Raw genomic sequence first — 26,044 nt, forward strand, 5'->3', positions numbered from 1 at the left:
ACCTTCCTGGGCATAGTCTTAGACACAGTAAAAATGGAGGCCAGGTTACCAGCTGAGAAGCTCACAAAAATTAAGGAGACCATCTCCAAGGCAGTGGGCAGTAGGATGTGTGTCAAGGTAAAGTTGCAGTCCATGCTAGGAATGCTAAATTTTGCCTCTAGAGTCATGCCCCAAGGTAGAGCCTTCATGTCCAGGCTCCTGCAGCTACTCCCCTCAGCTCCCGAGCAAGACAGCCTCATTAGTTTAGATGCCCAAGCCATGGCCGACCTGGCCATGTGGAGGGACTTTCTGGCCGTATGGAACGGAGTCTCCATGTTCGTTCCGCAACTAGGGCCAGCATCCACTTTGATTTTCTCAGACGCCGCCGCCCCCGAGGGTTTCACGGCAATCTGCAGAAATCAGTGGTTTGCGGGCGCTTGGCCATCAGAGTTTTCGTCAGCCACAGTCGCTTTGAAATCTTCTCCCTTGTTGGAGTTTTACCCAATTGTGGCAATTGTGGACCAATTCTTCCCTGGCATTCATCACCGACAACCAGACAGTGGTAGACATCATCGCTAGGGGCAGATCCCAGTCACCCCAGATCATGTCTTTCATCTGACCTGGCCATGTGGAGGGACTTTCTGGCCGTATGGAACGGAGTCTCCATGTTCGTTCCGCAACTAGGGCCAGCATCCACTTTGATTTTCTCAGACGCCGCCGCCCCCGAGGGTTTCACGGCAATCTGCAGAAATCAGTGGTTTGCGGGCGCTTGGCCATCAGAGTTTTCGTCAGCCACAGTCGCTTTGAAATCTTCTCCCTTGTTGGAGTTTTACCCAATTGTGGCAATTGTGGACCAATTCTTCCCTGGCATTCATCACCGACAACCAGACAGTGGTAGACATCATCGCTAGGGGCAGATCCCAGTCACCCCAGATCATGTCTTTCGTCCGCAGGCTGGTTTGGCTCTCCCTGCAGTTTAATTTCCACGTGTCATGCAGGCACATTCAGGGCATACGTATTGTCGCCGCAGATGCTTTGTCTCGTTTTAATTTCTATACTTTTTTCCAGATCATGCCAGAGGCAGAACGAGTGGGGCTCCCTCCTCCGATTTATCAAACACTAATAATGGATTAAAATCATTCATTTCTTCAGCCAAGTCTCTGATGCAGAAGTCTCTGTCTGTTAACACGGCCAGGAATTACAAAACCGCTTGGAACACTTTCAACAGTTTCACAGTCCTTCATCCAAGAAAGGATACTGAATGGACCACTTGCATCACAGCCTTCATAGCTTACTGTCATACTGACCTCAAGCTGTCCTATAACACTATCAAGTTATACTTGGCCGGGGTCCAGCATTTTTCCATGTTGGAGGATCCAGAGAGTAGGTCTGTTTTCTTGTCCCAGGCAGTTAGAGCGACACTCAGGGGCGTTCAGAAGAGTAGCGAAGGGGCCATCCCGAGCAGACAGCCGGTGTCAGGGGAACTTTTCAGGAAGCTTTCCACCTCCCTAGATGGTCTTCCTTTTGGGCTCCATTCCAGCACAGTCATCAAGGCGGCCATGTACCTTAGCTTCTACGGGTTCTTAAGACCCGGCGAATTTACCAGCGTTTCGGCCAGGACCAAGGGTTTAACTAGGGGTCAGCTGGTATGGCGCAGCGACCATTTCTCCCTATACCTTATCACTTCCAAAACCTCTCAGGTAGGGCCACCAGTGAAGGTGAAGTACTTTCAGGCTTTCAACGCATGGTGCCCAGTTCAAGTCCTCAGGAGTTTGCTGTCAGTTTTGGGAGACTCCGCCCCAGACAGTCCTTTTCTCCCGTTTAAAGTCAGGGCCATCACGGCTTCCCAGTTCACCTCACATATTCGTATCCTGGCATCTGGTTTGGGCTTCGACCCCAAGACGATTTCAGAGCACTCCTTCCGCATTGGGGCAGCATCCGCAGCTTCAAAGAATGATTTCCCCAGGCCATGTTATTCGTAAAATGGGCCGCTGGCGCTCCTCATGCTTTGCTCGTTATATCCCGAACCCCCAGGCCGAGATAGCCAAGGCCTTTCGCAATTTGGCTTTGTGAGTTGTTTAGTTTCAATAAGGGTACTCTCTACTCTACTTGGTTGTTTTTGCCCCCTTATAGGCCTACCCACGACATGGCTAAGGGGCACCCCTCCACCCATTTAGTTAGGTCATCAACCATCAATCAGTTAGGTCCCGGTTCTTCAGGGTACTAGCTCCCTTCCGTAGCCGTGACCACAAATAGGTAAGGCTGACAAGTCAGCCTGCATTTGTGGGAGGGGCGCAGGCACCTATAAAACAGAGGCACGCCCTCACCTCACTTGCGTGCGTTTCCAGTGCCCCACCCTCCCTCCCCTTTTCTTTACATATTCCTCAGGGTATGCCCCCTTATAGGCCTACCCATGGCATGGCTAAGGGCACCCCTCCAGCCATTTATTTAGGTCAGCAACCATCAATCAGTTAGGTCCTGCTTCTTCATGGTACTAGCTCCCTTCCGTAGCTGTGACCACAAGTTTTTTATATGCTAAAAAATGTTCATTTATATGAACATAGGCTGGTTGTGGTGCTGTACTTTGAATATATATATGTAGTGCAGTAAGTCTAATGTGTTATGTGTCACTTTTACAGGAGGTGGGAAACTAGGGGCCCACCTTGCTCAGGGGCCCACTTGGGGATTACTCTGTATCCCTGTGGACCAGTCCAAGCCTGTGTATGGCATGATAGACTAAATTTGGCAATCATTTGCCACTGTGCTGAAGGACCAGGGAAATCTGACTCCTTGACCAGCCAGGTAGCTTGCAATGTTGCTGGCAGGATCGTTCATAGAAATCATCCCATGGACAACTAATCGCCTGCAATACAGCCAATCAATCTCTCATCTAAGGCATGTCCACATACCCATGTCCAAAATGAAAAATGGTTGCTCTCTGTGTACTATGCACTATAAGTATTTTTGTTGTAAATATGTACAATATTTACAACAAAGTAAATAAATAAAAGTAAATGAAAAACAACCGTTGCTGAAAAATCTCTTGATTATTACTGGTTATTATCTCCATTGACTCTAATATAATCTTAATTGCCCCAAGCTACTGCAAGCCAGAAACATCCGTCGCATTTTTTTAAAATTATTTTTGCATCAGGAGTTTAGTTATAAATAACAAAAAACAAAGTTGGAGCAGGAATCTGAATTATTTATTGAACATTGCATGCATTGTACATGATTATATTCTATTAGTTTTCCATATTCATGTGATAATCTAACAGGCTCTGTTGCAGAATATTATTATGATGTGATTTTTATATTTTCCTTTAACACTGAGCCTATAATGCATTCCTCTTAAGCCGCTGAAAGTATATTAATATAAATGGATCATTTTATATATTTCTTTTATATAAATTTAGCTGACATATTTATTCATTGGATTCTCTTCCCATTCACTTAATACAGATAATTTTTCGGCAGTACCATCATCAATGGGCCATCCCCAGGCCTTGAAGAATGGAGCCAGGTTCTTATTAACTGCTTGAGAAAACTTTTCTGCCCAAAGATTCATCTTAACATTCTTGACATTACTGACATTGGACATGGTCTGATACTCTGAGAAAACTTGCTTGAAGGGACCCCAGCCAAAGCCCTCTTGTAGCTGAAACAATAAAGAAAAGACAAAGTACATTTAGGAGTACAGTTTTATATCATTCTTTCTAGGCAAGGATGAATATGGATAAATCATCAGTATTAGGCCTCCTGCACACGAACGTTTTTTTACACGGTCCGCAAAAACGGGGTCCGTAGGTCCGTGATCCGTGCCCGTTTTTTCTTCCGTGGGTCTTCCGTGATTTTTGGAGGATCCACGGACATGAAAAATGAAAAAAAAATCTAAGTCAAGTTTGCCATTGAAATGATAGGAAAAAACGGACACGGATCACGGACACGGATCACGGACACGGATGACAATCTTGTGTGCATCCGTGATTTTCACGGACCCATTGACTTGAATGGGCCCGTGAACTGTTGGCCGTGAAAAAAATAGGACAGGTCCTATTTTTTTCACGGCCAGGAAACACGGCTCACGGATGCGGCTACCAAACGGTGCAGTTTCCGATTTTTCCACGGACCCATTGAAAGTCAATGGGTCCGCAAAAAAAACGGAAAACGGCACAATGGCCACGGGTGCACACAACGGTCGTGTGCAGGAGGCCTTACTATGTGAAGTGCATAAATGTAAAAGTATTCAGAGGGCTACAATATATTTGTTGGGCATTTACCATTGGACTACTGATAAATAGTACTAAAATGAATAGTGTAATGCTTAAAGAGACCCTCCAGTTCAAGAAAAAAAAAATTCATATTGACTGGGGAATTGTTACAGATCAGTGAGTGTGGACTCACTGTGCCACCTAACCAGTTTGGCTTTAAACTAAACCTTAAGGGCATTACTCTGGCACTCCCTTGGTATTCACCCTTTAACCCCTGTACAGGAATCTTGCCTTGGATGTAGGGAAGCACCTAGACTCTTACCTCCTGGGATAGTTCTGATGTAGTTGGCAGCTAGCCCACTGGAGTCAGGGACTCTGGTGCAAGCTCAAGAAACTCTGGATACAGAAGACACACCAAAAATGTAGGAAACCCACAGGTATACTCACAAGTAAGACTTGAATGTAGGTTTCTGAAATCTAGAATGCTCACTTGAAGAATAGATTGTGGGAGACACAGGGTAGGCATAGGCATGCAACCTAGATGCCACACAGGCAAAAAACAAACAGCGATGGCTGCTTCACGCTAGTGCACTTCCTCAGGTCATCGACGTAATCACGCAGTTACGTTGCTCTTTATGATGGTTACCAGAATCGTCATAGCAACAAGTGACACGTCTGATGTCTAGCCTGTAACATCCCATGCATCAAACATAAACATACTTATTAAAAGACAATACAATATTCCCTCCAAATATGCACTCAGATCATTTTTAGCATTGAGGCCCAGAGGACCTATTGCTCCCAAATGTATAATCCAACTGGCTTCCTTGCGCAACAACGTATGGTGTATATCTCGCCCTTGAGGAGGATATAATACTAGCTCTACCCCTGAAAAATTCAGGACATTGGGGTTACTCCTATGTACCGTCCTTATATGTTCTATTAAACAGGGACACCCCTTACCTGAACTACATGCTCCCTAAACCTTTCACATAGACTCCAAATAATCTTAATTATAAAAAAATCGGCCACGTAGGCACATTATTAGGTACACCAAGTATTTACACCTAAATGTGATTAGGGTGTTCACTTTATGATGTACCCCTTCACAGTTCAGGTACTTAAACTAAGGGTAATTTTTTTGCCTGTGTGGCGTCTAGGTTGCCCGCCTATGCCTTGTAATTTTCCTTTTATTCTTCTGACGGAATAAAAAGAAGATGCTTTGACTACAATGGTGAGTGCTGCCTTGATTTCTTTTTTTATGGGCCGTAAGTTATCTTTTTAAAGGCTGAGCACTTCCAGTAGTTACAAAGTGCCCGGTACCGGGGCTCATTATCCAATCTGATTGGAGACAGGAACAGTGCCACCCTTTTCTTCTTCATATAATTATTTGTTCATCCTAACAACTCAACTTTGGTTTCATCTGTCCACAGAATATTTTGCCAGTACTGCTGTGGAACATCCAGGTGCTCTTGTGCAAACTGTAAACGTGCAGCAATGTTTTTTTTGGACAACAGTGGCTTCCTCTGTGGTATCCTCCCATGAAATCCATTCTTGTTTAATGTTTCACATATCGTAGATTCGCTAACAGGGATGTTAGCATATACCAGACACTTTTGTAAGTTTTTAGCTGACACTCTAGGATTCTTCTTCACCTCATTGAGCAGTCTGCGCTGTGCTCTTGCAGTTATCTTTACAGGACGGCCACTCCTAGGGAGAGTAGCAGCAGTGCTGAACTTTCTCCATTTATAGACAATTTGTCTTACCGTGGACTGATGAACAGCAAGGCTTTTGGAGATACTTTTATAACCCTTTCCAGCTTTACGCAAGTCAACAATTCTTAATCGTAGGTCTTCTGAGAGCTCTTTTGTGCGAGGCATCATTCACATCAGGCAATGCTTCTTGAGAAAAGCAAACCCAGAACTGGTGTGTGTTTTTTATAGGGCAGCTGTAACCAACACCTCCAATCTCATCTCATTGATTGGACTCCAGTTGGCTGACACCTCACTCCAATTAGCTCTTGAAGATGTCATTAGTCTAGGGATTCACATACTTTTTCCACCTGCACTGTGAATGTTTACATGGTATGTTCAATAAAAACATGGTAACATTTAAATATTTGTGTGTTATTAGTTTAAGCAGACTGTGATTGTCTATTGTTGTGACTTAGATGAAGATCAGATCACATTTTATGACCAATTTGTGCAGAAATCCATATCATTCCAAAGGGTTCACATACTTTTTCTTGCAACTGTATATGTTGCAGACTTGAGCACTAGAGCTTTAGAACCGAACATCTCACAACTGCTTGACAAAGAAGTATGTATTTTTTGGACAGTGAACTCCTTGAGATTGTATAAAAACAGTAATCGGGTCCCAAGAGGACTACGTGCTTATAAAGAAATGTCACAATATCAGGATGATAATGATTTTGTAGCTAAGTGGCAACATTTACACTTGGAGTTTTCACCACAGATCCTGGAGTTGGTTTTGAATAGGAAAGAGATTTAGTATGCTAGTATCAAGAAGGAGCTAACAAAAGCCAAAGCAGAGTTGCAAATTAGACTAACAGAGAACCAGTTCCAGGCCTTTAATAAAAACTGGATAGGAAGTTGGTATTAACCCAAGCAGAGGGACAAGCAGGATTATGATTTGGGCAAAGTATTTGAATGGAGTTCAAGGAAACGACAGAGGAAGCGATACTCATGCAAAAATGACTATTAGACCACAGATTCAAGTGCCTCTGAGAATTCCAACAATCGTCCAGCTAAGAGATCAGATGTAGACAAGGGTATGATCCCTTTAGACGGAGTGCCAGAAGTGGCCGCAGGAAGAGGACAAATGAACAGAAAATATGGTCGCAAACGCAAACAGGTCTCATGGAGACGATAGCACAACCTTCGCAAATCGAGTTGAGGAATAGTAATGTGGTTAATTTGATTGGGTTTGAGTTGACAACGGACTGTGTCTTAGTAAGGGAGTTAGTTACAGTCTAGTTGAGCATTTCAACCCGTTCATTTTTTAGGTTGATCAATTTAGGTTTGTGCATTAATTACATTTGCATAGCATGTTTACAAATGTAACCCAAGAAGAGCGAGCGTGGAGAAATGGTGAAATACCCGTCACAATAGGTCCTTTGAGTTTTAGTACCTCTGCCAATTTTGATGAGACGCAAGTGTCATGTCTTGAATTCTTGGCACATCTAAATAGTGATGGGAATGAGGTTGAAAATGTACCTATTCGTGAATTTACAGGTGGTATACGATCCACATTTTGTCCCCCCTTGACTGCTGTTGATGTGTTTTACCATCAGGTTTTGAAAGACTTAAGAGCATTAGTGTATCCAGTGTAGTTTGGGTGAAAGGAAAACTTTGAAATGGTTACTGTCCTGTAAGGACATTGTGGTGAAACCCACAGACAAGGGGGGCAATGTGGTGTTGATGATGAGGGAGTATTACGTTGCAGAGGCATTAAGGCAATTGGGAGATGTGGACACATATGAGACACTGTCAGTGGACCCCACCATTAGAATTCAGACCCATTTGAGGAGTTTACTTCCTAAATATGTGGAATGTAATGTTTTGTCCAGGAAAGTAGCGGAGAGACTCTTACCTCTTTATCCATCCAAGCCATCTTGGTATTTTCTACCGAAAATACATAAGTCGCTGGAATGACCTCCAGTCTGACCTATTGTGGCTGGCTCAGTGACTGAACAGTTATCAAAATAAATTGATTGGCTATTGAGGGCACTCCTGGATAGCATACCATCATACCTGTGGAGCATAAACGATTTCCTCCTGGCATTAAAGTATTTTCGGTGGCAGGAGGGATATCGTTTGATGTCCCTGGATCCCTGGATGTGGAGAGTTTGTATACTCGAATACCGCATGAAATAGGAATTAGGTCAGTGTTGGAAGTGTTAGAGGGAACTAATAAGAGTAAAAAGTACAATGGTTTTGTGAAGGAAGCCTTGGAATTGATTCTGACTAATAATAACTTTAGATTTGGAAACCAATGGTATAGACAAAAACTTGGTACAGCCATGGGGACACCAGGGTTTTGTACATTTGCATCTACCTTACTAGATTTGAGGACATATATGTATACTCTTTGAATAACCCTATTTTGAGTCACATTCAATTGTTTTTATAGTACACTGATGATATATTCATTGTCTGGTCAGGTACTTAATTGCAATTTCAGGGTTAAGTGAAATATCTTAATGAGGTTGCCAAGTGCCGGAGGCCCAAAGGCAGACCTCCTGGATGTCTTGCAAACAGGACACAGGCAGAAACAGACCAGGGACCAACAGAGTACTTTATCACACATGTAATAAAGGAACATGACAATGTAGCAGGTTAAGCAATAGTGGTAGAACTACCACAGAACCAAGTGTAAAGGCAGACCAGAGGCAAAACCGAGATGGCAGAGAGCCAGTGAGCCCCGTTCTTCACAGAGCCTCTGGGGATGAACTGGGCTGAGGGCTCACTGATCGCACCTCCAGGAATGTTCCGGTACACTTGGCTGCTACCTGCAGAGAACCACAGACAACAGGACTGGAACCTAACCAAACACAGTACGTGGATCAGACAACAAGACGAACGGGAACCAGCATAGAAGCACCTGTCATTTTTGAGACTCTAGTTTGGAGTTTGGAGATGTTGCGGTTGTGGTGGAGGGTGATGGATTGGTTACTAAGGGCTATAGAAAGCCCACAGTGACTGCACTACAACAGCTTTCATCCTCAGTTGTAAGGAAGTCAGTCCCATATGGGCAATTTGTCAGACTGAGGAGAATCAATGGTACAGAGGACGTTTATAGGTCCTAAGCCTTGGATTTGAGGAATTGTCTACTCTCCAGGGGATACCCGATGGAGAGATTGGATAAGACTATGACCAAGGCTTCCTGATTTATTCTGAAGAGTCACTTCAGGTAAAAAGGGGAGGAGACAGAGACATTTTGCTTTCTCGTTTAAGTATAGCCCAATGGCGGATGCCATTCGCAAAACTATATTTAATAACTGGGATGATAGCCTTAGTGATTTAACTGATAAGAAAGCACTTATTACCTTTAGGGTCCATTTACACGCCCGCAATTTGGGTCCGCATCCGTTCCGCAATTTTACGGAATGGGTGCGGACCCATTCATTTTCAATGGGGCCGGAAAAGATGCAGACAGCACACAGTGTGCTGTCCGCATAGAACATGTCCTATTCTTGTCTGCGGACACGGACAAGAAAAGGCAATTCTATTATAGTGCGGACCGAAAAACACTTGCGGACGTGTCAATGGACCCTTAGAAGAAGTCATACTCTTAAGGATAAAGTAGTGAGGAGTCGCTTTGTGAAGGAAAAGCCCAACAATTGGTTAAGAGATCTTATGCCTGTAGGGAACCGCAGATGCGGAAGTTGTTCCCTTTGCAAAAATAACCCCCAATTTAAGTACCTGAACTATGGAAGGGTACATCATAAAGTGAACACTCTAATAACATGTAAGAGTAAATACTCGGTGTATCTAATAATGTGCCCATGGGGCCGATTTTATATAGGGTACGATGATTAGGAGTCTACGTGAAAAGTTTAGGGAGCAAGTAAACTCGATTCGTTCAAGTAAGAGGTGTCCTCATTTAATAGAACATATAAGGATGATACATGGTGGTAACCACAATGTCCTGAATTTTTCAGGGATAGAGCTGGTATTATATCCTCCACAAGGGCAAGATAGACATCGTACGTTGTTATGTAAGGTAGCCAGTTGGATTATACATTCGGTAGCAATGGGTCCTTTGGACATCAATAATAAAAATTATCTGAGTGCATATTTGGAGGGAATATTGTATTGTCTTTTAATAAGTATGTTCATGTTTGATGCATGGGATGTTACAAGCCGGACATCAGACGCGTCACTTGTTGCTATGACAATTCTGGTAACTGGCATAAAAAGAGCAACGTAACTGTGTGATTATATCATTGGCCTGAGGATGCGCAGTAACACGAAATGGCTGTCACTGTTTGTTTTTGCCTAGGGTGAAGTGGATTGCTGCTATTACTACTGAGGGTGCTCACTCTGATCGGCTGTTGTGTTCTCGAGCACCACTGGGGTGGGACATCACTTTGACTAGCAGCCCCCACCCACTCTGACTTCTGACACATGCAGGGGCTGCAGCCAGCTGGGCCCCTTCATCTTGTTTGCGTGTGCAACAGGAAATAAATATATAGTGGTAGGGCAGAATACACATACCCATGAGGACATCTGAAAATAAGTTGTGCATTAATAGTATATAGTACCTGAAGATAAGTCTCAAGTGCTGTCCACACGCTCCACTCATCAAGTTTGGCTCCATTCTTCAGATACTGCTTGATTCTTTTTTCTCTGTCTCCTGGCTTGAGAGCAGGATGAGCGTTATGTCTTGGGATCCCCAGCAAGATTTCATGTACATATACTGACCACAGGTTACAGGTGGCTTCTGTAGTGTGAGGAGGGAATTCCCAAACTTCTCTCTGCTGGTTGTGGCCAAGCTCATGTGCAGCCCCCCACATGCCTTGCTTCAATGATGTAACACTTACTAAAGAAGGTGCTGTTGGCACATGGCACATTATTGGGTATCCAGCATGCATAAAACCTACAGCAACAGAAAAAGGTTAAATCAATTTAAAGGATGCAAGGTTGAGTTGATAAAAGGATCATTGAAGGAAGAATCCCCATCCTAAAGTAATGTCACTTTCTCGTTTGAGTAAACACTACCCCTGAAAGTCTCCTGAAGGCCACTTCTACGTTGTAAATAGTTCACTGTCGCGGAAATGTTATAACCTTAATGTGCCTGATGGAAAACAATATCACTTCATTAAAGGGAGCCTGTCACTTTGTATGCACAGACCTACAGTATCTGTAGGCAGAATGTTATAGAGCAGGAGGAGCTGAGCAGATTTAGTTTTGTGGGAAAAGATTCAGTATATGTACTGAAGTACCAGAACCAGAAATTGTACTTTATTCTTTGAAACCTCAGCTCTTTCTATGCTTAGAAGTCATGTAGGTGGTCTTATCAGTAATCGACAGCTACCTCTCTATGCACAGTCATACAGGGAAGGCTGTCAATCACTGGGTAGGACCACCCACATGACTCCTAAGCAAAGAAATAGGCAGCTGTGATTCGAAAAAGGTGCCTGTCCGGCTCCGAAACGCGTTATCATAAACAGCCTAATAAACTTACACTTACCATGTGAAGAGTAGCGCGCAGACCTTGTTTCTTCTCTTATCTACTAAACATAGAAAGAGCTGAGATTTATATAAATACATTTCAAGTTATTCTGAATCTTTTTCCCTCAAAACTATATATCAATTTGCTCAGTTCCTCTTGTTCTATAACATAATGCCTGCAGATTGCTCTGCATTTTCATGGCAGGCTTCCCTTTAAATTTTAACCCTTTCCAGCAAAAGCCAGTTTGGACCAAATGGCGAAGCCCCATTTTTCAAGAAGATTTGGAAAAATTAGCAATTTTCTAAATTTGAATTTCCCTGCTTTTAAGACAAATAGTGAATCTCCGCATAATAGTTAATAATTAACATTTCTCATATGTCTACTTTTTGTTGGCATCATTTTGTAAATATCATTAAAAAAAATTTAGGATGTTAGCAATTAGCAATTTTTTTAAGATGTTAGCAATTTTGCAATTTTTGACATTTTTTCAAGAAAGTTTTTAAAACCATTTTTGTAAGGACCAAGTCAGTTCTAAAGGGACTTTAAGGGGCTTACATAATAGAAACCACCCAAAAATGAAGTGATTTTAGAAACTACAACTCTCATTTTATGAAAAACTGATTTTAATCTCAATATAATCATAAAATCTGTTTAAATGGAGTTGACATTTGATGAGTATGTTAGAGGCTGATTTTGTGAATGTGACAATGTGCAGAACAATCTTACAGAACATCTTGCTTGATATCAGAAAGTTTGTTTAATACCGGGTGAAGAGTCTTGCTCAATGCTTGAGAGAAAAAGCTCATCCAGTCTGCAGTATTACTAGTATTTGTGTATTAAGATCCTGGGAAGTATTTTTGGGCGGCAAAGGAATTATTGATTCAGAGCAGAGTTGTGGACACAAATATTTATCAATATCTCCCCAGGTAGAAGTGCCTTTTCCATCTAAAACCAAGACAGTGCTAATTTGTCTACTGATTTTAACCATATAGATGGATCGAATGCAGCAAAGATATCCGTGGTCAAAGCTTTAGAGCAAAGTACCCTATAGCATTACATGTCTCAAGTGATGTGTGTTAACTGCCACAGAGTAGCGTCAGAGACACATAGTATACAGTGCCTTGAAAAAGTATTCATACCCCTTTAACTTTTCCACATTTTTTCTCGTTACACCCACAAACGTACATTTATTTTATTGTGATTTTTATGTGATACACCAACACAATGTTGCAAGTATGTGTGAAGTGAAAAAATGATACATGGTTTTCAAAATGTTTTTAAAAATAAAAATCTCAAAAGTGTGGTGTGCAGTTTTATTCATCCCCCTGTACTCCCCTAAATAAAACCCAGTGTGACCAATTGCCTTCATGAGTCACCTAATTAGTAAATAGAGTCCACCTAATTAGCTATTAACTACAGCTGTTCTGTGAAGGCCTCAGAGGTTTGTTAGAATACATTAGTGATCAAACAGTATTATTAAAACCAAGGAACACACCAGACAGGTCAGGGATAATATTGTGGAGATGTGTAAAGCAGGGTTAGGTTATAAAAAAATTCCAAAGCTCTTAACATCTCATGGAGCACTGTTCAATCCATCATCTGAAAATGGAAGGAGTATGGTACAGCTGCAAACTTACCAAGACATGCCGTCCACCTAAACTGACAGCCGAAGCAAGGAGAGTACTAATTAGAGAAGCACCCAAGAAGTCCATGGTCTCTCTGGAGTAGTTGCAGAGATCCACAGCTCAGGTGGGAGAATCTGTTCACAGGACAACTATTAGACATGTACTCTACAAAACTGGCTTTTATGTAAGAGTGGCAAGAGGAAAGCCATTTTTGAAAGCAAGCCATAAGAAGTCCCATTTGCAGTTTGCCAAAAGACATGTAGGGGACGCAGCAAACATGTAGAAGAAGATGCTCTGGTCAGATAAGACCAATGTTGAACTTTTTGGCCTAAATGCAAAATGCTATGCATGGCCAAAAACTAACACCGCACATCACCCTGAACACACCATGAGGATCCAGTGGCATTTGGACATCTACCAGAGGCCTCAACTATTTGTGGGTGTCTGGTACAGGTAAGTCTGTAGGCGTAGATGTACAAAGACTCGTTAGAGTGATAGAGTCCAGTCAGCATGATGCTGGTTTAACTGCCACCTTCAGTAGGTGTTGTAGGCCACAGTGTGACTGTTTCGGTACTGACATGAAACGCAACTGTGAGTGTACGGATCTACACAAATGTGATGCTGATAGATACTAGGCAGGTAGTGGAACAGTATACTGCTTGGTGGATGAAGTTTGGAAACTGTGGAGCAGTGATAAAAGGAGGATTTGGCTCAGTATTAGCAGCAGCTCTGGACTCATGCGTCTGCTCAGGTATCATGCAGGTCATTTCTAATAGAAAAAAAAATTGCAGTCTTGTACAATCTGCATGTCATTATGTGCATGTTAAAGACTGGTTGTCTGTGTTTTTTGCTTGAGGTGAAGCAGTAAATGTATTAAAATAAAGAAAAAGCGTATACTCTGCTGCTCTAGTGTTCCTTATCAGTCCTGCAGTGAATATATAATGTACACCATTAGCATGACTGTTGCATTGATTGAATGCAGAGTCCCCATAAATGATTTATCTGACGGCACCCCCGAAGAACGTCAAGGAACATCAGAGTGGCGATGCTGGAGCAACAAGGAATTTAATAGTCATTATAGGGAATTCCTTTATTTTATACCATTTTCTAAGTTTCTTAAAATCCTGAACAACCCTTTTAACATATACACAATAACTCAGGGTTAGTGCCGTTTATATCTTGCTAATAATTTTTTCTTGGTAAGGTACAGAAGGTGTTCAAATGTCTTATACCTCCTGACCTGGACCTGGATGTGATGAATAGTCCACCGTACCTGCTGAGATCTGAACATCGGCCACAATTCTTTCTGGACGAGGCAATTTCTTTGGGACAGATGCCAGATCAGCTATTGTTGACATGATGTTATCCCATAAAGACATAAGCGATTCAGGATCCTCTAGTGAGCGGACTTTATCAGTAGGGACAGTCAGGATAATATTCTCTGTAATAAGCTCAGCCCAAGGAGATGTTGAGGTGCGTAATGTATCCAACCACGAAGAAACCTTAGTTTGCCCTGGTGACAAGACACATTTAGGTTACTACGCAGTATATGAAACCAGCTATTACATGATACAATGATATAAGAATATCAGGAAAAACAAATTTATATATTGCATGTATGGCACAGCACCAGACAAAAAAATTTCATCAGTCTGGGGTCTGGAATTTTTCCTGTTGCTAAAAGAGCATACAGTACTAATCACAGTGTAAAACTACACATTTAATATATACAACATATATAATTCATATTGTATGAACAATACATTTGCAGACATAATTGATCATTAGGGGTACAGATAGGGCAATCTGTCACAAAGACTGGGATCATCGAACGGTGTGTTGTCTTCCTGGTGCTCAAGTTCGACATATTACAAATCGGGTTGATAGATTCTAGGAGAGGCAGCCAAAGACCCAGCGGCCATGGTCCACATTGGAACCAATGACAAAGTTAGAGGTAGGTGGAGGGTCTTTAAAAATGATTTTAGGGATTTAGGGCGCAAGCTCAGGGCAAGGACCTCAAAGATGGTATTTTCGGAAAGGTCTGTGAAGGTTCTCATTTATCCAGGTCATGGTATATATCTGTAAAGAATAAATCAAGGCAATTGGATGTACTGTAGATTTCTTAAAAACGTTTCACTCGTTCTTCCAAAGAGCTTTATCAATTCTTAGTGACTGTACACCTTTGACCCAATGCTGGGTATAATTACCAGATGTGGATTCAGTTACATATTTATTCCCAGAATTTTTGTACAGTCACTCAGAATTTATAAAGCTTGTTGGGAGAACGAAGCCTTGATTTATTCTTTACAGATATTTTCGGAAATGCTACTGGTACCACAAGCCACACCAGAAAGGCAGCGGGAAATTAGGGAGGTTAACAAGTGGCTCAAGCACTGGTGTAGGAAGGAAGGCAGCACCTCAATGGGGAAGGTGAAGCTGTTTTGGGGAAGAAGATTGCTAGAAGGTTGGAGGAGCATCTAAACTAGGGACTGGGGGAGGGTAATTACATTATGGGAGGGGAAAACCGTGAAGGTGGAGACCTGAGGCGAGGTAATGGAACTGGAGGTAGAATGGAGGGAGGGATTAGAATAGTTCATACGGAAAGGTGTAGGTAGAAAATATACAAAAACCTCTTAACCTCTAAGCCTCACTAATAAAACTGGTGAACTGAAATTAGTAATGTCTGAAGAGGACTATGAAATTGTAGAAATAACTGAGACATGGCTGGATGATGGCTATGATTCGGCAGTTAACTTAGGCTTCTTTCACACTAGTTACTCGTTCCGGCAGGGGAACAGCCTACTGGATCCGTACTACAGTATAAACCTGTGTGTTGCCGGAAGTCCGCCTGGCCCCATCCACTATAATGGGGAGCGGTGTAGATCCGGCCACGGTATGGCAAATATGCCGAGAGGTGGCTGGACAAATAATGCTGACCCCCATAGTTCTACCACTTTACTGATCACTAGTCAGACTGCACATGAAGTATTGTGTATAATTCTGGGCCTCTGTGCACAAGACAGACATAGCAGGGCTGGAGAGGGTTCAGAGGAGGGCAACTAAAGTAATAACTGGAATGGGTGAACTACAGTACCCAGAAATATTGTCAAAATTAAGGTTATTCACTTTAGAAAAAAAATAACTGAGGAGAGATTTAAAAAGGTTGTCCGGGTTCAGAACTGAACCTGGACATAAGCTCTCCTTGACTAAATTACTATGTCCCAGTGGAGCATCAGAGCATTTTTTGCTCCGTTCTTCCCCCTCGCCCTGCACTGCATCACGCAGAACAAGGGCTTTTTCTTTACTACAGGTGACGTGCTGGTTTTCACATGGGTATGTTTGGCGGAGACTTCTGCCTAGCAGAGAGTCCAGTGATGTGACCGCCTCAAATGGGCATGTTTAGCGCTGCCCTGTAAAACAACCTAGGGCAGCAATAAAGACTACCCATTAGTGCCAGGATCACTGGTAGGTGGAAGCCTCCTTCTAGCATACTGAAAAAAAGCCTGGTACGTAAAGAAACAGCCCTTGTACTGCATGATGCAACGCAAGGCAAGGGCGATCATCGGAGCTAGAAATGAGTGAAGGGGAGCTTATGTCCATGTTCAGCTCTGAATTCAGACAACCCCTTTAATAATTAATGTATGTATAAACATATCAAATATGTCAAAAATACATCCGTCCATCCAGTCCAGCCTGTTACCCTGCAAGTTGATCCAGAGGAAGGCAAAAAAAATAACTTGTGAGGTAGAAGCCAATTGTCCTCACTTTAAGGGAAAAAAATTCTTCCTGACTCCAATCAGGCAATCAGAAAACTCCCTGGATGAATGACCCCTCTCTAGTAGCTATAGCCTGTAATATTATTACACTCCAGAAATACATCCAGGCCCCTCTCTAGTAACTATAGCCTGTAATATTATTACACTCCAGAAATACATCCAGACCCCTCTTATAGTGAATTCACCATCACCACCTCCTCAGGCAGAGAGTTCCATAGACTCACTGCTCTTACTGTAAAGAAACCTTCTTACTGTAAAGAATCCTCTTCTATGTTTGTGTACAAACCTTCTTTCCTCCAGACGCAGAGGATGTCCCCTCGTCACAGTCCTGGGGATAAATAGATGATGGGAGAGATCTCTGTACTGACCCCTGATATATTTATACATAGTTATTATATCTCCTCTCAGTGGTCTATTTTTCTAAAGTGAATAACCCTATTTTTGACAATATTTCTGGGTACTGTAGTCCCCCATTCGAGTTATTACTTTAGTTGCCCACCTCTGGACCCTCTCCAGCTCTGCTATGTCTGCCTTGTTCACAGGAGCCCAAAACTGTACACAGTACTCCATGTGTGGTCTGACTAGTGATTTGTAAAGTGGCAGGACTATGTTCTTATCATGATGTGACCCATTATCTTATTGAGCTTGGCAGTAGCTGCCTGACACTGGTTTCTACAGCTTAGTTTGTGGTTCGCTAAAATTCCCAAGTTCTTTTCCATGTCAGTGTTACCCACTGAAGCCCTTGGAAGGGTCACACAGAGATTGGATTTGAACTATGTTAAAAAAAAAAAGGACCATGCTTTCAGAAAACTGCAAGTGTTGCCATGCAAGGTGCAGGGATGCAGATAAAGTTGATCACGCTGTGTGATGTGGTGGGAGCTATCCTCGGTTAAAACTACAGCAGCACGGAAGGTTCAAGCAATAACCATCAGTCATCTTGGGCGCAACCGGAGCATATAGACTCATCAGAGGCTGTACTAATGTCCTACATCTGTTCCTCTGATCTATTGTTCAATATACTTTGCCCACCACATGTAAGACTAACCACTAAGCTTTGTACCTCTTCTGAAGACTGCAATAAGTATTATTGCATGTGTACCACTAATAGCGAAAGTAACCATAAAGAATGTCTATACCTACCATTTATAAATGTTGGAGCTGGTTCTGCCCCATAGATTGTAACTGGAACATTTCCTAGTTGACTCTTCCCATTTACAATAACGTAAAGAAGTCCTCCCCAGACACAGGATATCACAACCTTCTCGTGAACCACATTCTTACTATGTATAACCACTGGAGCACGACACAACTCTGATGCTCCGCTCAGGTTATCACACTGACAGCCAACTTGTACCTGTAATAGAGATCAGGCAAGATTATAAGGCCTCATACACCTGGCAAAGCCATATGCACTAAGCATGTACATCTGTAGAAGTATGATAAGGCAGAACACCTCTATGCTGCAGAATTTCTTCTTATGGATTAAACATGATAAAAACCACCATACATCTCCATATATAAACAGAGGCAAACAGAGGTGCAGTATGAGCTCATAGAATTTAATATAACAAGTAAACATCAAAGTAACGGAATGATTTCTATTACAGGAAAACTAATTTAAAACTATGTAATTCTTGACACTTAAAGGGGTTTTCCAATATTTATATCCAGAGGATAGGTCATCAGTATCTGACACCCAGGACCCCCGCCAATCAGCTGTTCGAGAAGGCAGTGGCACTTCTGTGAGCACCCTGACCTTCTCGTTGCTTTTTCTAGGCTGAGTGATGACATGTTCATATGTAACGTGGCCTAGGCACAGTTCAGCCCCATTCAAGTAAATGGGCCTGAGCTGCGATACCAAGCACAGCTGCTATACAGTGTAAGGCACTGTGCTTGGTAAACTGCGAGGACTCACAGGAGTGCGACTTTGTTCTCAAAACAGCTGATCAGCGGGTGTCCCGGGTGTCGGACTCCCATAATCAGATGGAAAGGTCATCAGTAAAATAATGTTGTTTAGAGATTTTATGGGAAGGAGCAGGTAGGTAAGAAATGTAACAATCTCTGCTCCAGAACCCAGGCAATGAGGTAGGAGAGGGCATACCATAGCATGAGCTCATCTGTTTTGGAGCAGAGACAGAAGGGGACTTGGCTTCAGAGCCAATTAGTGAGATCTGTACAAAGATTAGTGAGATCTGTACAAAGATATCACTTCACCTTTTATAAATGGTAAAATTACACTCAAACTGGTTTTACAAAGCAGATCAGAGTTACCTGGAGACCCTTTCCTGCAGCTGAGGCTGGAAATACAAGTGTTGCTTTTTTGTTTGGAGGCAAGTATAGCCCTGTACTTCTCCATGTATCACCATCTGGAAGCACAACATAAGTGTTAATACAGTGTACACCAGGGCTGGATTAAGCTTGGAGTAAGCCCCTGGGCAAAAAGTCTGGTATGGGCCCCACAATATAAATCTTTGAAATAGCTGGGGGGAGAGGTGGTGTACCTGAGCTATATGTCTATCTGCTGCTACCATGTTAAGGTCTGGCATACAGGCTGCCGCTGGTCAATCCATCATTCTAGTGTAAACACTGCAATCATCAGTCAATCCATAGTCTAATGTAGACACTGCACATGGGCGACATCTGCAACAACAGGGACACTTCGGTGGCAAGACATGTCCACTCCGCACATGGGGGACGGGCATCAGCTGTAACCTACTTGGGTCTAGAACAAATCAGGAAGCCACTTCGAGGGGGAGACTGGGACAAAAAGATCCTCCAGAGAGAATGCTGGTGGATTTTTAAATTAAAAACCACACAACCCCTAGGTCTCAACGACCAACTGCAATTCGGATGTTTCCTGTGACCCATGCGAATCACAATTTACCTCTCACATTCATCTAAAATTAGGGTGTCCCTTCCCTCGCCATGCGCCAATGGTCCCTAATTAAACCCAGACGTAGTCACTACCACCAATGATTATGCTGCGGGCTTCACCTTGTCTCCCCGCCTGTAGCAGGGTGTTATGGAGGGTCTTCACCATCCCCATTGCTCTCCACCACTTCCCACCCCCTAATGTGTTATAAGGGACCCTCCATGACACCTTGTTATGTGCCCTCCCCCACACTCTTATCTTGTGTTATCTGCTTCATTAATGGGTCACCCTAGGTTTGATTGGAAAAGGGAGTAGACACCTATATAGGTCTCCTCTCAAATTATAACCAACAGTGGCCATCAGCCGCTATCTCTTTAAATTAATGGTTAGCGGATACCACGATTGGGTAACTCTCTCTTTCCTCTCCCGTGATTGAAACCTGCCCACTAAGCCCCTGCCTAGGTCCCGTGCTGGAGGGGATGGCTCTTGTCCTCCCCAGCACAGGCAGGTGTGCTGTTGCAGAAGCAAGGAGCATTGACTTGTATACCCGCTCCTCCCACACCAGCCTCCTCACTTGGACAGCTGCTGCGGCGCTCCGCCACGACCACGCCCCATGTCATGACGTACATGGGGTGCCGCTATGTGGGCGGGGCTGCGCGGCGCTACGGCTGCCCTCACTGGCAACGGCGCATGCGCAAGGGGGGATATACCAAATCACGTGAGCGGCGGCCGCACCTACCGCGCATGCGCCTGACCAACCTGCCCCTGCATTTAAACTACACAGCGCGCGTACAAGCGCTGTCAGACGCCGGCTGTTGGTTCGGCACGTGCATCCATCCTGCCGTACCCCACACAAGCCATTAGACCTTCAGGCCAAACAGTAAGTAACCTGACTTGGCATGCCGATGCATTGAGTGTAGCGTATGTATGTACCTGACTGTACCCCCATTGATGTCCTTTACTTTATAGGTACCTGGGTCATTCTGGACTATCAAGTCCCGTTCAGTCTGTGCCACTCAATACCCACATCCCCCCCCTGCATCTGCTATAACCATACAGATGGACTGAGAGTGGGGGTTCACATCCTACCTTACACTCCTGTCCCCTGATGATTTAAGGGTTTTTTAATAGGTAGTGACCTTTATTCCCTTACTGTAGGATGTATTTTATTGGATATTCTATTCAATGAAACGCGTAGGGACTCAGAGTATATCCCCACACAAGCCTGGGATCCAGAGCTTGTCTCCATTGTTACCCCCATATTAATAGCCATACCCGGGTTCAAAGCCACATAGGGCCACCTCCCTGTTCTGGCCACCTCCCTGTTCCTTGCGGGGATAGGACCCCGTGTTAGGAGGCACTTTAGGGCTTGCTAGGCCAAGTAGGGCAGTACCAGGGACAGACTCCTCCCTGTGGCCCTCCTGTACAAAGTGACCACCAACTGAGGACGCATCCACACGTGAGAACACTTTCTCTGGGGTTCCGGACCTGTAGGTCCTTCCGTCCACCACCGGTAAGACCAACCCTTATATGTGCCGCATGGCATGTTTGCAGACCACGGCACACCTGCTACTGTCTCTTGTTTCGTTAAACGTCTATTGGTCACATAGTCGATCTCCGGTTATATTCGGAGACGTGAACGGGTATCTGACCATCAGGCGACCTGTTACTTCAGGTCCCCTGTTGTTTTGTGTTCTGTTTGTCTGGTAGGGGTTCTCCTACCACCACTGGGACTTTTAATAACCCTAATAAAAGTTAGGTTTTAAAACGTTACTACCCCTTTCTTTTCACTTAGCTTCAATTTACGAGTAGTTTTTGGGGGGTGCTCTCGCATCACCCCGAAGGGACCACCCTTTGTAGACACTGCAGTCAGTCAGACCATTGCCTGGTGTAAGCTCTGATGATTGATGATATCACGTGACCAGCCAGCACTTCCTGCTGACACATCACGTGACAAGCCAGCATTTCCTACCTTTGTTTGGTGTGGTTTTCATTTGGGCCCGTAACAGCAGGACGCATTACTTACTGTGAGGACGGTATTTCCACCTGTAGACCTCGGGACAGGTAACAAGTGGTGTCAGTCTCACACATCCGTGGGACGCCTCGGCATGTGGGTTACCAATACCGCACCACAACTACCGAACTTTGGACTTAACTATTGCTTTGGGTCCTTCTGACTGGCAGGTTTCTTCAGAGTTAATTTGTGCACATCCATGGTGTTCTATATGCATTAGCCCGTTTGAAGTTGTATGGACTTTATCCATCGTCTTCAGGACGTTTTATTCTCCTAGGAAATATACTTTCCAGTACAAGCACTCTATATAGAGTATATCTCCAACCAAGTATATCCCCCAAATCAGAGTTTCATTATCTGAGTATTATTATTTTTTGCTTTTGTTCATTTTATTTTTTATATTTTTTGCTTTTGTTCATTTTTAGTTTTTATTTTTTGTTCGTTTTGTTTTCAGCTTTTATATTGTATTGTATTCTGGTGTTTATTAAATGTTTTTATTCATAATAATGATATTCGTTCCATATGCCCATATGCGAGTGACTATATCACATTAAAGAAAAATCAATGATTTATAGAAACCATAAGAAGCACTCTATATAGAAGTGAAGGAAGACAGCAGCTCCTGGAATTCAGTTATGAACACATCTCATGCTTAATACCACCTCTGTCTGTGGCTACCTCAGTGGGCAGTGGGCAGTGACGCGAGGTGTACTGGGCTTGCTTTTCTCTAGACAGTGCAGTGGTTTGTAATAACATATCCCAACCTGGGAGATCTAAATCAAGCCAGAAAGGGCATCGTACTGGCCAGTGAGATAAGCACACCCCTTGACTCTTTACAGGTAAAGTTCTTTAATTAATTGCAGCAACAAAGAATAAGGCTAAGGATATGCTTAGAAACTTGTTTATAAGATAACAGTGGTGATGTAGGGGCACAATATGTAGTGACTGGTCCCCTTCAAATGTGATTTACATTAATGTGGAAAGAAAAAGTTTGCAGAATAAAGGGCTGACCACATGGACAAACGTAGAAGGGTATCATGGTAGCCAGAAACCACCTCCTGAGCAATTTAGCCAAAAATGTTTGATTGGAAAATCTATGGGACCTGTATAAATGTATACAGGTATACAATGAGCTTCCCCTAGTGGCAATTATCTCCCCCTAGTGGCAGCTGCAGAAGGCAGTATTTTATCATGTAACTGGAAGGTTGTGTCAAAGGAAAAAGATTTGGAGTTGTATGATGTAGTACACACATTATGTATTACAAGAGGGGAGTTCTGTTATATCTGTGGTAAACATCAATACACTTGAACTCCCTAAAAAATTATGTGTTTGCTCCTGATCCGTGTGTCCTTGACCTCAATTATTTCTTCACTGTCAGTGATGAAAGACAAAAAACATAACTTTAAAGGGGTTCTCCGTGAATTATTTAAAATGCTTCCCCCCCCCCCCCCCCCCCAAGCAGCTCTGCAAGTGGAGGTGACCCATCCTGTTGACATTCTAGACATTCTAGGACAGGTTGCTGGTGGCCATTTTAACTAATTCCCAGAAAGCCCTTTTAACATTTGCCTGCTGGCAATAAAGTAGTTGCTTTTTGGTCCTTTATCTACATACACTTGTATACAATGTTAAAACTTTACCCAAAGCAAATCTATTGTGATGCAAAACTCACTTAATGGAAAACCTTTATCAGATTTGTTCACAATTCCTTTTGACGTGAGCACACAATTTTCCACATTTTCAAATTAATTTTTAATTATACTTTACCAGGAGTTGTGCCATCAATATCTATACGTGTGGGTTCTCCTTGAACATCAAGCTCTCCTGTGTCCTCTTGAACTGAGTCATATAAGCAGTTGACTTCTTGAGCCAAACACATTAGAAAAGCCTCTTTGGATTGGTTTTTCACTGGATGCTCTTTACTAACTTCGGGTAAATTACATTGTACCAGATATGAAAGTTCTTGCCATAGGGACACTCTAAGAGGTGTGGCAGGCAACTTCAGATAGCTAGAGACATCTTGATTGAGCTGTGATAACCAGGAGATTAGAGGGGGTTTAATCTCCACTCCATTTTTCAAGTCTCTCTGAAACTGACACACTGATCTGAGAAAATGATATGCGTTAGTAGTTGACTCAGGAACTTTATAATTGCCATTTTCTATGGTTCTTTCCAGAATGCTTATCCCAAATCTATTAAGGATTTTGTTTCCTGGATACTGAGAAACAACGTCTGAATGGGAGTATGACCAGTACCAGGCATGGCCAGCAATCAGAAGACTTCCTCCTTCTGCAACAAACTGATGGATTTTGTCTACTTCAGCATCACCATAAGAATTGCAACAATAAATGCTGAATTCAGAACTCACGTTGGACGTCGCACAAGAGATACCCTCAGCCTGTAGTATGGGAATCAGGCCTCGCATTGCCTTGTTAACACCAATCCTCCCATTTCTTCCTGCATCCAGCCATGAAATGGCATTTAGGATAAAAGACTTCAGCTCTAGTCTTGTAATGTAGCCTTCATGAGACCCCACTACAACACGTCCACTGCCATAGTATGCAGCAGCAAAAAAACACTGGTGGCTGCTTGTCAGTCCAAGTGGAAAAGTCAACGGTCCGTGTAGCAGGAGTTCAGAAGCAACAGAACTCCCAGTAATATCCAGACTGGATACTCCATTGAAGATCTGTTTTAGGTCCATGGAGAAGTCCACACTGCAAATAGATGCATAATGACTTGAATATTTCTCAGTGACACACAATGAATTTCTGGATGACATGATCACTAAACCATGTCAAAGCAAGACAAAAACAGTAATGAATATCATGAAATAAGTGCATTATCTACACAGAACTAGAAGATGAATTAGAAAACCTCATTAGTACTTACATGGTGCAAATATGTACTTACTCATCAAAAGACGGAAATGGTGGTGGTTTCTCACTCACTGGGAAAATCCCATTTTCTCCAGTCTTATTAGTGAAATAGACTCCAGCTACAGATGTTATTTTGTTTCCAGGAAAATCGAACAAAACGTTTAATTCTGGGTGGCATTCAGACCAATGGCAGGCTTGAGCTCCAATAAGGAGACCGCCACCTTCCCTCAAAAACGAGACAATTTCTGATAACTGGCTTTCATTATATTGTGTCATGCAGAATACTCCCAAATCTTCCTTAAAGCCAGAGGTCGTGTCAATTTTATGTCCAGAGATAGATAGAGTGTGTGCCAGAAGACCTAGGCTGTTTTCAATGCCAATTACTGCTTCCAAGGATGGTTTCAACCAGGATATCGCATTCTGCAGAAAATCCTTAAATTGTGGCTCATTCAGATATGATTCATGACTCATGACAACCAAGCGGCCCTTGCCGTATCTGGATGCAGCAATGAGAGCATTCTTTGCAGGAGTCTCCAGCACTGGGAATGCTGTGTCACCAGTAAGAAGAAGCCTACAAGGAATACTGTCTCCTGTAAAATTCAGATTCTGGATGCCTTTGGTAAGTGAGGCGTAATCTTCATTAGCCAACATGATTTCTTGATAACTGTAAAGATAATAAGTAAACATAAAAACTAAAACTGTAAAACACAAATTTGTAAAAACAGTATAAAAAGGTATGGAAATACTGTAGTCATGGGGACTACTTCTGCTTGATTACTTGTATACTGCAGTTACGTAATTGGCAATGCTATATGGGCAGGGGGCAGCGACTTGATCAGTTTGTAAAGTCATTAGGAATTTGTATACTTCCATGCTTTACAAGGCTGCCTCATGTGTATAAGGACGATACTGCCAGAACCCCAGTAGGAAATCTGTGCATGGAGAAATGACGCAGTGGATGGTACATGGTAAGGGATGTGAAACGGGTGCCTCCCCCCACAGCCCTCATATATCGGGTCCCAGGTGTAGGAAATGCTGAGTGGTGTCATGCGGCCTAAATGTCTCTTTATGTGTCAGGGTGCTCCTACCTGGATACTGCTGGACCCCAGGCTTTGGCTCCAAAGCAAGGAAATTCGGAAAGAACTTGAGTCAAGACCTTAAGATGAAGTTTAATGGCAGCTTTACTTTGAATAAACGTTTTTTTCAAACAGTTTACAGGCTTTGTCTTGGTTCGAGCAGGCTTTAGCATAAACTGGCAGGCAAACTCAACTCTGCTATATCTTTCTCTCACTCTGCTGTACTGACAAGCTGAATGGCTTCTTCTTTATGCTGCATTTCACTCTTTAATCAGACTTAGCTTAAGCCGAGGAACTGATCTCCTGGCTCCTGAGGCTTCTATGGTTCAGCCTCCCTGGCCAGCAGAGCTTACGGTGCTCTGGCTGGCGTGGGCACGTCCAGCAGAGACGTGCCCCTGCACACCCTTCCCCTTGCAGGGG

At 43.1% G+C, this 26,044-nt stretch overlaps 1 protein-coding gene across 1 annotated transcript; it reads right to left on the reverse strand.

The window, feature by feature from the left end:
- Nucleotides 1–3,376: 3,376 nt before the first annotated feature.
- Nucleotides 3,377–25,213, reverse strand: LOC122927749 (TRPM8 channel-associated factor homolog). Its single transcript, XM_044279894.1, has 7 exons — nucleotides 24,583–25,213; nucleotides 23,440–24,386; nucleotides 19,060–19,154; nucleotides 17,929–18,142; nucleotides 14,286–14,525; nucleotides 10,477–10,811; nucleotides 3,377–3,637 (listed from the first exon to the last, which is right to left on the reverse strand). Exons 1-7 carry the CDS (start codon nucleotides 25,197–25,199, stop codon nucleotides 3,392–3,394), a joined length of 2,694 nt encoding a protein of 897 aa, XP_044135829.1. The 5' UTR covers nucleotides 25,200–25,213; the 3' UTR covers nucleotides 3,377–3,391.
- Nucleotides 25,214–26,044: the final 831 nt, after the last annotated feature.

This window comes from Bufo gargarizans, chromosome 2, assembly GCF_014858855.1.
Source record: "Bufo gargarizans isolate SCDJY-AF-19 chromosome 2, ASM1485885v1, whole genome shotgun sequence".
Taxonomy (NCBI): domain Eukaryota; kingdom Metazoa; phylum Chordata; class Amphibia; order Anura; family Bufonidae; genus Bufo; species Bufo gargarizans.

Bases quoted from the DNA above. Each gene is read 5' to 3' on its own strand.
- LOC122927749 (XM_044279894.1), bottom strand. From the start codon at position 25,199: ATGTTGGCTAATGAAGATTACGCCTCACTTACCAAAGGCATCCAGAAT. The intron at 24,387-24,582 runs GTAAGTACATAT...ATCTATTTGCAG, and splicing joins CCATTTCCGTCTTTTGATGA to TGTGGACTTCTCCATGGACC. The intron at 14,526-17,928 runs GTAGGTATAGAC...TCTTGTCACCAG, and splicing joins AGCTCCAACATTTATAAATG to GGCAAACTAAGGTTTCTTCG.